The sequence below is a fragment of the Halictus rubicundus genome, chromosome 10 (genome assembly GCF_050948215.1).
Source record: "Halictus rubicundus isolate RS-2024b chromosome 10, iyHalRubi1_principal, whole genome shotgun sequence".
In the NCBI taxonomy this organism is placed as follows: domain Eukaryota; kingdom Metazoa; phylum Arthropoda; class Insecta; order Hymenoptera; family Halictidae; genus Halictus; species Halictus rubicundus.
In genome coordinates, this window is record NC_135158.1 from 12,567,601 (window position 1) to 12,583,025 (window position 15,425).

Sequence of the window (15,425 nt, forward strand, 5' to 3'; positions counted from 1 at the left end):
ATATTTGACCAACTTTAGTAGCTGGATGATAAATAATTTGACGATTAAAAAATCGTTCATGTCAATGCACCGGAAGTAACTGAAATTTAGAGGGAAAATGATATCTGTTCCGCGAAAGTTAACAATAATGTTAATTTGCTTACAATATTTGCATTCATTTCGACGGAATATGTAAACAAAATTATAGTGATACATAGCCTGGACGATAAACGGTTTATCAGTGGACGATAGCGAGCATAATCCCGTGGAACGTGCCGTTGACTCGGCATGAATCCGCAAAGAATGGTATCGCCATTTTGAAGCGTTCAAACACCCGTGGCGGCATTATGTTCCGACGTGTCATCAGTAAATATGTTTCCCAGATCGAAATAAAAGAATGTAAATGCATGGATCGGCTCGAAAAATTTGTTTAAATATTTTAGTGGACTCCACGAAATAAACTTACATGGAATTTTAAGGAGAAATTCGTGTTGTAACGAACCTGCCAGATTGGCTACAGCTAGCGTCAAAAGTATTTACGTCAGCGAGGCCGAGTAGTTCGGCTGGACACGTTAGATGATAAAATCGTGAAAGGCGCTTCCTGAGAAACATTTTCCTCGTGAAAAACTAACACGATTTTGTGAATACAGTAACCGTCTAGGACGTACGGTTAAAGAGTTATGAATTTTCAAAACATCATTTCTCGCAGGTATCCTTCTGAACGTGTTGGACGTTACTGTACCACCGAAGCGAGGAAGAAACCGAGTAGTCGCTTCGACAGTTGCAGCCTATTAAAATATCGCACTGATTGGATACAATTATATATGAATGTATCAATTTTTAGATATGATAACAGCATGTTTGCTACTCCGTGCATTCTGAGTACGTTTCGTCAGCTACGAAATCACGAGACGTTCTATTCCATGACGTACGTGATTCCAGGTCCCGTAAACAGAACGGTGCAATTGTGATAGGCAACGATAATGAAGTTGATGATGTAGATGATACAGAAAAAACTAGAGCAGAAAAAAAGACTGATCCCGACGGCAATGGGATTCGATGATCGCGTAACAGCGATGCGAACCCGGGATTGCCATCTGAAATTTAATAAACCAATATTTTTTTTTTGGCATATCTGTAAAATGTATACTGATTGTCATATGATGAGACTATATGCTCGACGCTGCGAATCCCGGAGTGGTCGCTTTGTACAGTCAGCCGTGATAAAATCATCGGAAGGATCCCGATTAATTCTCGTTCGATCCGTTAAATCGCAATATTACGCATGGGGCGTCATGAGAAACTTGTAGAGAAAAAAAAACTGGCCCGATTTGGTGTATATTATATCCTGGTTAAACGTCGTGCAACGACGTTATGGATTATTGAAAATGTATTTTCTGGAAGAAACGAGACTAGGTAAATGAGTCGACTGTACCGTAGACGCCACCGGCAGCCACGAGCGGTCGCTTGCGGTACACTCATAATCAAAACGATCCCGCGTACGTGTTGGCGGAACGTCGTAATACGATTGTTCGATCGCAAAATTACGAGTGGGGCGTCATGAGAAACTTGTAGCTTGGAAAAAACTAACACGATTTGGTGTATATAGTATTCGTTTTCACGGGACCGTTTACGAGTTATCCGTTTTCGACTATTCTGGTACGCGCGACGTATCGACTCGGTTTCATCGGTGACTGTACCAACGGACGCTACACAGGAGTCCGCAGCCGGCGTAGGTTCAGTTAGCAGCAGTACGCACAGCAAGAAGTACGACCATGGCTGATATCTCGAACGAAGAACTTCGCAAGGAGATCACCGGTAAGTCGGAATATCCTTCGATTTACTTGTCTACGGTGTTCGATTATTAGAAAACCGGGCTTCTAATTACGTGTGCCGCGATTTATCCGTGGATTCGCGAGTAGGAATACGTAGGAAATCGGGCTCTTTGCTCTTGCGATACCTAGACTTTAGCGCGCACGTATGCGACGAAGTGGCGTGCCCCACGCCGGCCATTACAATCGCGATACGATACTCGTATATCCACGTACGAGCAGCGTTATCGGGCCAATGTATCGCGAAACGGCTCAGTGCAACCCGTCCTCGGATTTTTCAGAAAATTTTTCCCCGCCTACGAAATTTCACGGTTTTCCCTCGGTTTTCTTCGAACCGAACGATTTTACTACGTCGCTTCGACCATAGTGTACGTTGCATGACGCGGCTGGCTTGCGGTGGCGCGCGCCAGAAGCCATCGCATGCTTCGTATCTCTGATTCATTTTCACTTCTGTTCGAAGGCATTTAGGAGACCGATCCACCGAGACAGAACCGCGGCTCCGTTTTCCACGATATTTCCGCGAATACGATTCTTAGTTTTTCCGTTTACCCGGGACGAATATAGATCCGTTCCGACAGTTTTACGCGTACGTTACACTCGCGGTCACGGTGAACGTTGTTCGCTCAGAATGTTCATTGGCACAAGGATTTTCCCGCCGTTATGCACGCTTATCGTCGACGCGATTTCACCGTCGAAGGTTCCACCGTTCATTTTCTTGTCTCCCGTGCGGTTTTTACGCGGTATTTAAATGAATTGCGCCGAACCAGGTCGAGTCTTTGCCTATACCGCGCCGCCAAGTTTTCCCAATTTACCGACTTTCGACTAGTCGATGCGACCAAATCGATCGGCCGATGCAAAGCAAATAATTTCCCGAGCGAAATCGACGCGGAGCATTGTCTCCGGGAAGCTTACTTTCAGAAATCCGATTCCGAACGATATTCCGGGTAATCGGTAACCGGCGCCGAACGACGGCAGCCATTTGTGATCACTATTTACTAGCCGCTTGACGCGGGAAACCATATTACCCCAGATTTTTCCCGTGTACAGCTGCACCACAATTTCCTGTTTTTTTTTAAACATCGTTCTTCTGTTTTAATCATTCGTCGGCGGTTTGGTGATTGTTAATTAAATCGTTAGATATATACATTTGAAATGAACCTTGGAAGGGCACTCTGTGTCTTGCGTGTTACATAGTACTAGAATGAATGTAGTTTGAGACAACCTGATCACAATGTTCAAAAAGAATGTACGTATTTGTAATTATCTTGAAATATATTATCGAGAATTAGTGTTCATAAAATTTTGTTGTGTAACAGGGTGTCAAGCTGACATAACTTTATTTACATGCGACATCAATTTTCTGATTGCAGCTATCCTTAAGGATGCCGACCTCACAACAATGTCTGCCAAAAAAGTCAGGCTACAGATCGAGGGGAAATTAGACATAGATCTCACAGAAAGGTAACTGTCTCTTCGAGCAATTATATATATTTTTTAGGAAATTATGGACATTATGTGGATGCAGCAGGCACTCTTAGAATCTTAATGATTCAAGAGTGAGTTCTACTGTGTCCTAGAGAAAAAGAAGGATCTCTGCGTGGTAATGCTTCCGATGGCTTCCACCTCGTTCCTCTTTCGACATTTTAAGCTGGGTTCACGAAGAGTATTTTCCCAACATTTAGCATTATATTTCTTTTTGTAAAATCAATTTGTCAATTAGCATCGGAGCACCGAGCACATAAATTTAAAAAATACATTTGTTGGAATTCCAATTGATTCTTGACCGAAACACTAATAAAAATGAGCACCTTGAATATCTCAGAAATCAAGTGAGTAAAAGGACAATTTTCCAAATGAAAGTAACACTTGTCCTTTTACTCTCATGGTCCCAAATGTGTTCAAGGTGCCAGGTGTTCGTGGAGCATCATGTATAAAGAATATTTTCCTAAAGTGTGACAATGAAGCTGAAAATATTCTTTACCAGCACAGCATACACTGAAAAATACAATAGAGTTCAATTTACTCTTCAACGCTTACACCAAATTTTAATCAAAATACTCCGAACGCAGGAAGAAGGAAGTAGACAGTCTAGTCATGGAGTGTTTACAAGAGAAACATGACGGAGGAAAGAAGAAGAGGAAGACAGCTAGCGAAGAGTCTGAGGATGGTGAAGAAGAGGAGGAAGGATCTGAGGAGGAGGAGGAAGAAGAAGAAAAGAAGCCAGCCAAAAGAGGTCCCGCGAAAAAGCCGTTGAGCAAGCGCAAGAAGGGATCATCAGATGACGAGGAAAGTGCCAGCGATGACGACGCGAGCGACGAGGAATATAGTCCAAAGAAACCAAAAGCTACTCCCAAGAAAGGTGTGTATGCCAAGATATTGTGAAGATGTACAATACTGTCTATACATTTTTATACCATGTTCTCACGATTGATTGTCTGTTGTGCATAGGCAAGCCTGGAAAGAAGGGAAAGAAGAAGGGTAGCGACAGCGACAGTGACGAAGACTGGGGCAAGAACAAGAAAGCCCAAGGTGGCGGTGGTGGTGGTGGAAAGAAAGGTGGTGGTGGTGCAGGTAAGGGTGGCTACACTCGTGCCATTACACTGTCTCCAGAACTTGCCGCTGTTGTTGGCGCAGAACAGATGGCACGACACGAGGTCGTCAAGAAGATTTGGAGCATCATCAAGGAAAGAGACCTTTATGTAAGTATCAGGAGAATGAGCCGTTCGTATTGTCTTATTAAAGACCACAACATATCGAAATTTCAACAAAGTCTTGAGAATATTTCACGTGGAAAATTTTCTACGACTTCAAAAAGAGACTGGGTAGTTAATCGTTGTCGCTGTGTTTGCAGGATCCCAAGAACAAGCAGTTCGCAATCTGCGACGACGAGCTCTTGACGGTAATCGGCGTAAAACGTTTCAGAACTTTCGGTATGATGAAATACCTCAAAAATCACTTTGTAGATTAAATCATCCCTGAGCCACAATCTCCGACAGGTTATAAAACATTGTATAACATATTCCAAGATGCGAATCGCGTCTCTCCATCTTTCTCACACGAAACATACATAAAGTACATATACATACGAACACACAGAACATATTTGCGACTTAAGACTTTAGCCATGTTTACACCGTTTTCCGATGCACTCTGTTTGTCCATGGTTAGTCGCTTCCTCTCACGAAACGTTCGCAAACGTAGCATCTTAAGTTATGGGCATTATTTAAAAAGAAAAAAAAAACTAAGAAAAGTAAGCAAAGTAAAATTAACGGCGCCGTGTAACATCACTGGAGGTGACCGAGAACAATCTTAATGCAAAATGATGACCCACGGAGTTTCGAGGATTTGGGTGAAATTCGGTTAGAAACGCCGGATGAGAGGAAAATGGGAGGAAGTGACGGTACCATGGACGGTCGGATGATTTTCGAATTGTGGGGGAAACATCGAAGTGTGGCCGATAGTCAGTAAGCTGGTTTTAAGTCTATATTCAGGATTAAATATTTTATCGTTTGTTCGGCGGTTCTCGTGAACCGCCCATTCCCGCCAAGCGTGAAAATACGGTGTGTGCCGATCCGTGGCAGCGAAGTCGAAGCAGCAACTATGCTCGGAATGATTTTAAGGACGGTCGTTTAACAATTTTTATCGTATGACATTTCGTTTGTAAACGATCGGCGAGCCTACGTGCTATTCCGATAAGCGAACAATTTTCCGAAGACTCTTCTATTAGTGCATTTGCGTTTCTCCGCTTCAGAGAAAAAACTATCCGTTCCCTCGCGTACCGCTGCCGCCAATGAGTCACACGATATTTTCATTCGTTTCGTTTTTAAACATGGATTATACATTTCGACAAAAAGGATATGTAACACAGAGAGTAAAGAGGAAAAAAGGAAACGGGCAAATGATTCTGTTGACCAACGAGAGAGAGAGAGAGAGTGAGAAAAAGAGGGTAATGACATTAGAAAGGGAAAAAAACGTGCGGTAAAAATAAAGAGAAAAACAACAACACGATGCGAAAAAAGAAATCAATATTCTGTACCTCTTCTGTATAATAGCTACATTATACACGGACATTATTACTAAGCGAAATTTAATTGTATTATCGTGTAATTACTAATTATTGTCGTAATATAGGTTTCTTGGTGTAAAAAAATTGACATAACTCTTAAGATTTAATGGTAAAAAAGCGATGTATTCAGTGGAAGGTACGATAATGTATGCATATTAAAAAACTGAAAATGAAACGTCGCACAGTATGCGCAGCCATTGCGCAGAAATGTTGGAATGTAGAAAATAAGATAGACTCATATGGCGCGAGGTACGGAATTGATCCTGGCCGCAGATAGCGAAAGACACACCCTTACGCCTCGACGTGTAACTCAAATGAAAACGAAAGGAAACACCGTGCAAAAATTCGTGCGTTTTTTGGAATCTAAATTGACGAGTGATGGCCTAACTTGACACTGGAGAAAACAGAACAAAAAAAAAAAAGAAAAACGTATAAGTAGAGAGATAAAATCATTGCAAATATTCACTCGACTAATAGATCGAGGGGAAAAATACTACGCGGAGTATGGGTGATAAGTATAACACGCGTATTACACACGGAATAACAAATTCTAATAGCAGTTTGTTTTTTTTTTTTAATGGAAAAGATGTGCGGTTTGTGCCCTGATATTCCGTGAATGTATTTGAGATCGTCATTAAAAGATATTGCTTTCATTTTTTTTAACATTGTCCTCTGTATATTTATTCCTCGGCGAGATAATCATCATCATCCTAAAACGATAGTTTTTAAGGTAGACTTCGTAGGATTCAAAGGTGTTCGAGATCGACTTCGAGGAAGGAGAGGACGTGCTGATTGTCGTCCCGTCTGCCACGTAGCCCGAAGATGTATGTCAGGAGCTTCTTCGTGTTCATGTAGTTGTCTCTTCTTGTCTGCACCTCTTTGTCTCGGGCTGGTGCAGCTTGCACGTACACGCCGTATCGGAAGTTCGACTTATCTGTTTGCGTGCTACGTGTGACGCATTGGCTCACGCCCGCCTGAAAGAAAGCGGAGAGACTAGCAATAGCTATTATCCGATGCAGAAAAACCGTCGCTCACCAGACTCAACGCTTTTCTCCTAAGCTCCCACACGTTCGACGAATAATCTTTGTCAATGCAAGGCGGCAGGATGTGCAGGTCCGTTTGAACCGACTGCGATTGTTGCTGCGTCAGCTGGTCCCCTTCACCCGACAGCCTGATCGATTATACTTTTACTTTTACCACCGGTAGATACACAATATTTCTTTAAAAACACTACAATTTTGCTAGAGCGACAGATCTGTTAAACAGTGGACGATTGTTATAGAAACATCACCGTTCAGAATCTAGCAAACTTCAAGACAACTAAAAGCCACTTAAAGACAAAGCTGTCTCTTCAGTTGGGAACAATATGAAAATTTGTTATACAGCGTGATTAAACGAGTACGATAGAGGATTTCAAGAGGCTGAGTGGTTGTAATTAAATTTTTTGGATCAACAAGTTACCTCGAGCAACATAACGTGCTACCTTTACCGAGACCTTTACTTACAGCTTCTCTGCTTTCAGAGCATGAACATCGTCGAACACCTGGAACAGGTAGACGTACTCGGGACGCCGTCGTATAAAATCGAGAGCCTTGTAGATGCAACTACGAACGACAAGATTCGCCGTAGATTAGTTTGACCTGAGATTTGATCTACGAGAGAGCTACCTGTCCGGATCGTCCCCAAACTGTAGAGCGGCCTTCTTCGAGCTGAACACATAGTATTTCCCTTTCCACTTGGCCACCCCATTGTTCGGATTTCCCGGGATCAGCGCTCCTTCCACGAAAACGAACGTCCACGCGCAAAATCCTAGGAACTGAGACACAGAGAGAATTAATTAACCTAGGGGCGCACAACTTATTCAACCCCTCCTTACTCCCACCGCTATCTCTCACTCTATCACTCTCTCTCTGCAAACATTGATTTCGCTGTGTCGCGTGTTGATCTCACCTCGAGATTTATATTCTCGAAGTCTTTGGTGGTGTCGGGGTAGTAAAGGGTGCACTCGCCGCACTCGGCTGCGAACAAAGATCACCGATGCAGCACGTGCCGGCTTCTAACAGTCACGCGAGCTTATCAGCGGTCTAACGCTGTGCGTTTCATTACTTATCAATTCGCCCATTGACTGCTCCAATCGCTCAGCATCCGTTGGAACCGATCCCTTGGACAGCATGTCGTCTATTATCGTGTCGTTGATTACGTTCACCGTCTGCGACGTACATTCAATTTTAATATCACCAATAGAAATCAATAGAAACAATACTTTTGAAATTTTCCAGAATTAAATTACTACGATTGTAGCCCATATCAATTACAAAAATATGAATGACCCAATTTCCTGAACAATGTACAATGGTTCAAGAGACTATAGTCACCAAGAAAAGAAAGGAACGTGTCTCTTAATTCTTGCAATCGATGCAGACAATATTTGTTTTGCGTAAACAGATCAGCAGTCTAGTTACCCTGGTGTTCAGGCTCTGCATTTCCCACAGGAAGCTGTTCGTGCTGCTCAGGATGATCACTTCGTCCTGAAAACCCATCCAGATGTCCGCCAGGTCGATGAATTGCGGCTGGATAGATCAAAACAAGATTTCAAGTAAGGTCCTTCTGTAAGGACAACACTGAGAAGGAGTATGAAACACGAGCTTACGTATACTTGAGCCGTGGGGATGGCGGTTCTGTACCGTACGGTGTCGTGGATCTTGAAGAGTCGACCCTGAAGACGCTCCATGAGCGCTTGCAGCTCCTTTTCACAGCGTTCCACGTCGTTCAACACTTTTCTGCTCAAAGAAAATTTCTTTTTCGACAGTTATTCTTTGGAGAGATCTACTGGTGTCCCGGGGACACCACAGTTTGTAAAATGTAAATTAATTTTTAATATCCAGGAGATTTCAGAGACAAATCGAGGGGTGTGGACGTAAGGGTTGAAACTGGCAAAGTTGAGGCCAACCTGACATAGATCTCCTGCTGCCTACAAGCTGCCAGAACTTTAACCAGCCAGTAAACATTTTCCACAGTGAAAACGCCAAATGGCAACACCTCCCAGTAGCAAATTGATTTTTCTAAAGCCGCTGTGATCCTGTAGATCTTCATCATCAGACGCTCCAGAAGATCGACGACAGAGTCGTGGCTCTTCTTCGTAGCCTCTTGCAGTATAGCAGGCACTGAAAACGTATTTCATGTCACCGATGAGTCACCGTAGATCGCGAAACATACTCACGATCGTCGATGCCCTCGCCCCCGCGCTGGCAGTCTCTGTTGAATAGCCTAATCCCCGCGACTATGCACATCAGCTCCATCAATTGTTCCTCCTTCTCTCGTTTCGACATCTTCACGTAAGCCTCCAGCTCTGAAGGCTGGAATACGCTCTGCAGGGCCACTGAAACTTCCCTAAACGCAGCAAAAATGATCAACGGTGCTGATTCCAGGTTGAAGGTTCGTTTGGAGCTGATTCTTGGTTTGAGAGTTTTACCGCAGCACTGATGGAACTGTAGGATTCCCCAGGCCGCTGAGGACAGTGATCACGACTAGCATCTTCTGGTATAGTCTTTCAGAGTTTTGCGTGTTCGATAGTTTCTCAGTTTCGCAGATTTCAGCAACCATAGGGCCCGTTTTTTGGTGGAGACGCAGCCTGTGACGCTTCACGGTTTCGTCTGCGAGATTACAAAGAAATTTTATTAGCGTAATACTGCGGTAGATAATCAGCATGGTTTCTTTTTTAGGATGGACGGACGTGGGTTGATTTCTTACCCCTGTCGCGATAATGTTTTGCGAAGTATAGTTGGCTCTTTAGGATCGTCAAGCTGGGACATTCTTCCTCGGATATCTTCTTCACTATTGCTTCGACGAGTTTCTCGTTGTTCCCTTCGTCGATTGTGACATCGTAGTCGGGGTTTAATAGGAACAGAGTGATCTGTGAATTAGACTCTGATCATTATCAATGATTGGCTGCGTTAAATTTCGATGGAACGGAACTAGGTCCATTTTCACTCGGTATGCCAAAGTTGGAGAATCAATTAGGGTAAAGAAAGAATTTTTAAAATCGCCCAGATGGACCCAAGTATTGACCTCTGTGGTCTACAATCGTCAAAATCGTTCGTTTTCCGAGGATCAAGATGAAAATTCCACGCAAAGTACCAAAAAAGAAGCGAAATCCTTGGTCGCATGCACTCCAATGGCCCTGCACTCGGTCGTTATTTTCCTGATCACTTCTTTTCGCGAATTATCCATCGTGCACGCTTAAAAGTTATTATTCGGTCGAGTTTCAACGAGAGAACCGCGTTTCGTCCTTGCTGTTTGATCGATACGTGGGAAGCTTCCTGGCCATCCACGCAATTATGTAAAACAGAGAAACGTTTCATTGCTGTGCCTGATCAAAGAACCTCCTTGCCAATTAATTCCTACGTGAATCTCATTGAAACTGCGATTGCCACGAGCAGTAGACCGAATAATTCAAGTGTCCTATTCATTTTCTGTGTACGCATTAGACTATGCACCGAATCGAGAGAAAATGAGTCGATCCTCTTAAAAGAGTACAATTCAGTTTACTCGATTAAAGCAGCTTCTTTATTTCAACGATTCAATCATAGAAATTGTGTCCCGATCTTGTGTTTTATTTTAACCTAAGTTGTCAACCTGAGATTTTCCGATGGAATTTCTCCAATCGATGTCCGGACATTTATCCCGCTAATGAGCAAACATTTACGCACAGTTTTTTCCGATGAGCGTGAATCATTTTTTTAAAAAGCAAACAAATTGCGCGCTCGCTGCGGAGAACTCGGATAACGATTCACGTTAAAAGTATCTGTAACTCGTATCGACGGAGTCGATAGATAAAAGAAACTCGGAGGAAAAGAGCGACACAGTGGTTAAAAAAAATTCTACAATTCTTAATAATATCTTTATAATTATTCCACATTATTCCATTGTTATATTTTACTCATTTTTCTATACAACTGAGTGACAAAGAGGGGTAAGATTAACATCGACTCAAACCGAACTGTACACATTGAGATCAATTACACGATTGTAACATCCGCAAAATTACATATCATCGAAGAATCGCTTAGAAGGCGAAATATGTGTGCATTTCGAGGCTAGGAAGCATCGTCAATCCACCAATAAAAGAAACATCTTCGAATCAAAGCTCGGAGAGTTAATTTCTGCCCCTAATTACGACTTCCTTCTTCGCGAATCAACGTGGGCGTAGTATCGCGCAAATTCCGGTTCAAACGGCGCAGGTTTTCGCGCGGCGGACGTTCGGGAATGTCCGTGCGCGGTCGCCGAGTCTCGTCGAGGCTCGATACGTCGCGGTGGTGGGGATGGGGGGTACGGTCCTCCGAGGATCGCGTCAGTCTGCACCGGTAAAGGAATCGGGTTGGATGATCAGTATAGTGTGGTGCGCTTCACGAAAGGGTTTAGCGAGGACCCGGGACGCGAGACAGAAAGAAAAGCTTGTGATGACGTTCGCGTGAGGCTCGTGTACACCGTTGTGAATCGCCGTCCGAGAAACATGCCGACCGGTAACCGGTGCTCGGGTCCGCGATGCACCTTCGGTGGTGTAACGGTGCAGTGGAAATTGGTGCTGGTTCTGTTGGTGGTCGTTGTCCTGTCTGACGTCTACGCCGAGGTCCAAGGTGAGTCTTCGATCTACCTGTCTCTCTTGACCAATCGTCCCCGAAAACTCGTCGGTTCTCGAGACGATCTTCTACCTCGATGTTTGTTTGTTTGCGCCGTTGGTCACGCTCTCCCTCTTTCTCTGTCTATGTTTCTCTCTCGATTGTTTGGTCGCCGCGAGCACGTTTCGCTAGACATTTTCATCGCGTTCACCCGCGAAATGACTAAACGTCTCGCGTTTCCATTGTCAATGAGGATTAGTCAGGGGCCCTACGCTACTCGAGCATAGTAAGCGTAGCCGTGAGAGTAAGCCGTGTAGTTATGCGAGACCAAAGTCACGCTGCACCGTGACACACATGCAGATTCCGTGGCGCGTTGTTTTTGTTCGGTTTCGTACACGGGAGTCGGCAGATATTCCCGTGGTAGAGAGTAGGTGTTCTCGTCACGGGAAGTCTACGGTCGATGCTCGTTTAAATGAGATTGATAGGGGATGCTGCACGCGAGCGTGTGCACGTATCGCTGATCGAGCGTGACAGCCTCTCCATTAGCCGAACAATGCGAACCCAACCGTTAACCTGTTAGCTGACTTTTCTTCACCGAAAGATTCGCAGCGAGATTAGTTGTGTAGACAACTCCACATTGTAGAGTAGGACGTACATACTCCGTACTTAATGACACCGATGTCCTTGCGCCATCGCGATTTCGAATTAATCGGAGCGATACATATGATCGATCGAGCGATCAAAAGAATTAATCACCATCTGTTTAATCGATCAACGGTGGTTAATCGTTATTCGCTGATTAAATGTATCAATCGTTTGGTGTCTCGGGAATATCGTGTCGGAGACGCGTTATGTAAATAAAGGCGGGAATTTTGAAGTTGCTCGTGACTATGAGTAACACGTAATGACTTCGCGGAACTGTCTCAGTTTTAGTTTAGCGTGAATGAAAAAGGGAGAGCGGTGACTCAGAGGCAGGCACACGTGCTCGCAATGTAACATTAACAGAGTTCAACGATGACAAAACCCGTTAGTCGGTTTTCTTGTTGCATTTTCCACGGGCTTTCGAAGGAACTTTCTTCGGCGTTTAAACTGCGCGCGCAAACTTATCCGATCGCTGAAGTCAAGCGATTCCGCGGAAGTTGGAAGTAGGGATTCTTTAATTTGCAAGTGATTGGAAAATTAAGGTAGTCTTGTTTCTTGTTAACGGTGTCGGGCGGGATTCCTGTTCACTGATTCAGTATTGGATAAATTAATTGTGCAAATTTTCTTGAAATTGTGAAATTAATATTGAAGAAGAATGTTGCAAGCCCTCTCTTGAATGGTAATCTCAAACGAAATTATTAGATTAGATTGTTTGTACTGATTCATTGGTTTATGATTGAAATTGTTACTATTCTATAATGTAGGATTGTTTATTATGTTGAACAATTTGCTGGGATAACTTGACTGTGAATCACAGGCTTTGAAAATGTGGTGAGTAATCACCGATGATTATTGTATCAAGGTTTAGAAATAAAAAGCTAGTTTTATTATTTGCAAGAAATGCAAACAATTTTCTTTGCATGGTATCCAACTGTTTTTTTTTATTCTTAAACGAAGAATCACACACTCGAGCATTCATTGTTTCATTAAACTGACCTTTTATCGTTAGAAAAATGAATTTTAGACAATGGAGGGGGTAGAGGAGAACTAATTATGTATTCATACTGATAGCGAGATTACGTCACAGTTGAACCCAAGCTGAGTTCATCTTTAAAAGTAAAAGACGAACGATTATTGGGGAGCTGGTGGGGGTGCAGCGGAATAATTAATTGGAGAATATCAGGGATAGATGAGAATCGATTTTGCAGTATTAATAGCAGCAATTATTGGGCGTAAAAAGGGACTGCAGAAAAATAATTCATTTGGGAATGTGGCAGATAAATAAAAGTCAACTCTGTAGTGTTAATAGCAGAGTTTCATTGCAATAAGATTCCAAAGTCTGCAAAAATTACGGAGTAACGATCACAGAAGGTTGAACGGGTTGTCGACAGAATAATTAATTTGGTGAAATGGAGAAGCAGGGTGCAGTTTAAAACAGTGGTAATGTGAAAAGAACAGACCTACCAATATGATATTTTTAGCATAGAAACGGGTTAAAGTTATTAACCCTTATATTAATAACCGAGTACCCACCTTCAATTTTTTTAACATCTTCGTCGACAAATATAAAAATTATTGTAGACTTTTATGTTCTTCAGTGATCGCTAGACTGCGGATCTTTATGTATTTATGGCTTGTAAAAATTTTCAAAAAATACTAGATTGAATTGAGATTTTATTTGATTGAATGCCTACAAAAATTGAACATCCGCAGTCTAGCGATCACCGATTACTGCACAGCATTTGAGGCACGAAACTATGCGTTGAAACTATAAAGTGTTTGGTTGTTGACAAAAGGGTTCAGAGCAGAAAGAAGTCAGCTGTTTCTAACAATTGCGATCCACCGAGGGCATCGTACGCTATTAAATTGAATCGGAGAGCCCTGAAACAGCAAGGGGGACAATCATCGAGGGGATGCTCGTAGTCTGCGGTTTTCCGCGAAAACGGCGGTCGTCGCACCCTCGTCACCGTCGCGGCGCGGCGCGGCGTCGCGACAATTTTTTCTTTGGCCGACGGTGATCTCGACGCGGCGTCGTCGGCGACGGCAGCTCGTTTTAACGGGCAGACAATGAAGAAGAATGTAAAGTGGTGGGAGGGGGGCGGGGGCGAAGTTCCATTGCCTTTCTAGCAGCCGCATTGTTGTCCCGTCACCAGACGGAGCTCTCCCTGAGGGAGCCGTTTAAATCGAAAGCCGGGAACGAGAACTCGATCGGTGCGACGATCGACACGCGATCCCGTTCGATTCGATCGAGGATCCTCGGTTGCGTTAGAAGCGAAAAAAACCGCACGGAGAATCGTCCGCGAAAGAAACCGGGGACCGTTAACGAGCACCGGAGATAAAGAAACGCTCCGGTTCGCGGATTATCGATTCGCGACGCGAGTCGCAATTACGACAAATTAATTGGAGAACCACCGACGCGATCGACTGACTCGCGCAAACAAACCCACCGCATTTGTATCCCGGTTACGCGATCACTGTGATTTATGTGTTGCGATCGAAGCCTCGATCAAATTCGTCCCTCCGCTCCGAGCGATAATTAATCCAAATGCTACGGAATTTGCGAATCTGAAACCATCGTCTACAATCCACGCTAAATATGTGCATTATTCATTCCTCTCGATGTGGGATCAATTTGCACTCCTCTATCATCGATATTTATTGGATGATCGCAAACATTCCTGCCCGATCATCAGAGGAAGAGCTTCTTTCGAGATGAACCACGCAGTTGCTATGAAAACGGAATCCTGTCAGCTTGTAAATCGTCGGGGGACAATTATAGGAAATCGTAATGATTGTATAATTGATTAATAGAGACTGTTATTTCAGCAATTTACTCAACGGCAATGTTTCAACGGTCTTGAACGGCAAAGATCAACAGATGACTCAGTGAATTAGTTACAAGCAATTTCATTCATAATTCAACAAATTTTTATCGTCCTTTTTTTGTTCATTAAAAAGCTTATTAACATGCTACCGGTAGATACAGTTTCAACAGTTTGTGTCCTATTCTCAAATCGAGAACTTCTGCAATCATCATCCGCAAGAGTAGGCACATACAGTGGATGTAATCTAATTAATCATTAGACTGCGGATGTTTATGCAGAATAAAAATTACATTAATCTTAAGATACAGGAGCTACATAAATATTGATTTCATGATAGATTGAATGGAAGTTGGAAGTGATACAACAGCACACACTTTGCACATTCTTCAGTCATTTGTACAATTTGGATTTGATCCACTCATTTTTCTCATAACCGCAAATCATCCGCGCTCTATCTAGAAGC

At 43.2% G+C, this 15,425-nt stretch overlaps 4 protein-coding genes across 5 annotated transcripts in view; 2 read left to right on the top strand and 2 right to left on the bottom strand.

Moving 5' to 3' along the window:
• Gbs-70e (Glycogen binding subunit 70E) overlaps window positions 1-15,425 on the bottom strand; it is a 128,653-nt gene that overhangs the window by 1,405 nt on the left and 111,823 nt on the right. The window lies entirely within an intron of this gene.
• Window positions 1,653-6,542, top strand: Non2 (upstream activation factor subunit spp27 homolog Non2). Its single transcript, XM_076795051.1, has 5 exons — window positions 1,653-1,797; window positions 3,182-3,272; window positions 3,881-4,170; window positions 4,260-4,510; window positions 4,663-6,542. The coding sequence occupies exons 1-5, from the start codon at window positions 1,755-1,757 to the stop codon at window positions 4,777-4,779; spliced, it is 792 nt and encodes a 263-aa protein (XP_076651166.1). The 5' UTR covers window positions 1,653-1,754; the 3' UTR covers window positions 4,780-6,542.
• On the bottom strand, window positions 4,663-10,203 carry LOC143358121 (cilia- and flagella-associated protein 206). 2 transcript variants are annotated; one of them, XM_076795027.1, is made up of 13 exons: window positions 10,015-10,203; window positions 9,628-9,790; window positions 9,350-9,530; window positions 9,098-9,267; window positions 8,828-9,041; window positions 8,528-8,657; window positions 8,340-8,447; window positions 7,984-8,086; window positions 7,828-7,895; window positions 7,545-7,693; window positions 7,383-7,481; window positions 6,913-7,048; window positions 4,663-6,851 (listed from the first exon to the last, which is right to left on the bottom strand). In XM_076795027.1, exons 1-13 carry the CDS (start codon window positions 10,105-10,107, stop codon window positions 6,624-6,626), a joined length of 1,842 nt encoding a protein of 613 aa, XP_076651142.1. In that variant the 5' UTR covers window positions 10,108-10,203; the 3' UTR covers window positions 4,663-6,623. The 2 variants fall into 2 exon arrangements, with proteins under 2 accessions (XP_076651142.1, XP_076651143.1); XM_076795028.1 differs by having other exon boundaries at window positions 9,946-10,174.
• The window catches only part of Meltrin (disintegrin and metalloproteinase domain-containing protein meltrin), a 60,991-nt gene continuing 56,775 nt past the window's right edge, over window positions 11,210-15,425 (top strand). Inside the window, exon 1 of the mRNA XM_076795015.1 lies at window positions 11,210-11,513. Within this exon, the coding sequence (XP_076651130.1) occupies window positions 11,390-11,513 (124 nt within the window). The 5' untranslated portion in view covers window positions 11,210-11,389. The remainder of the gene's footprint in view (window positions 11,514-15,425) is intronic.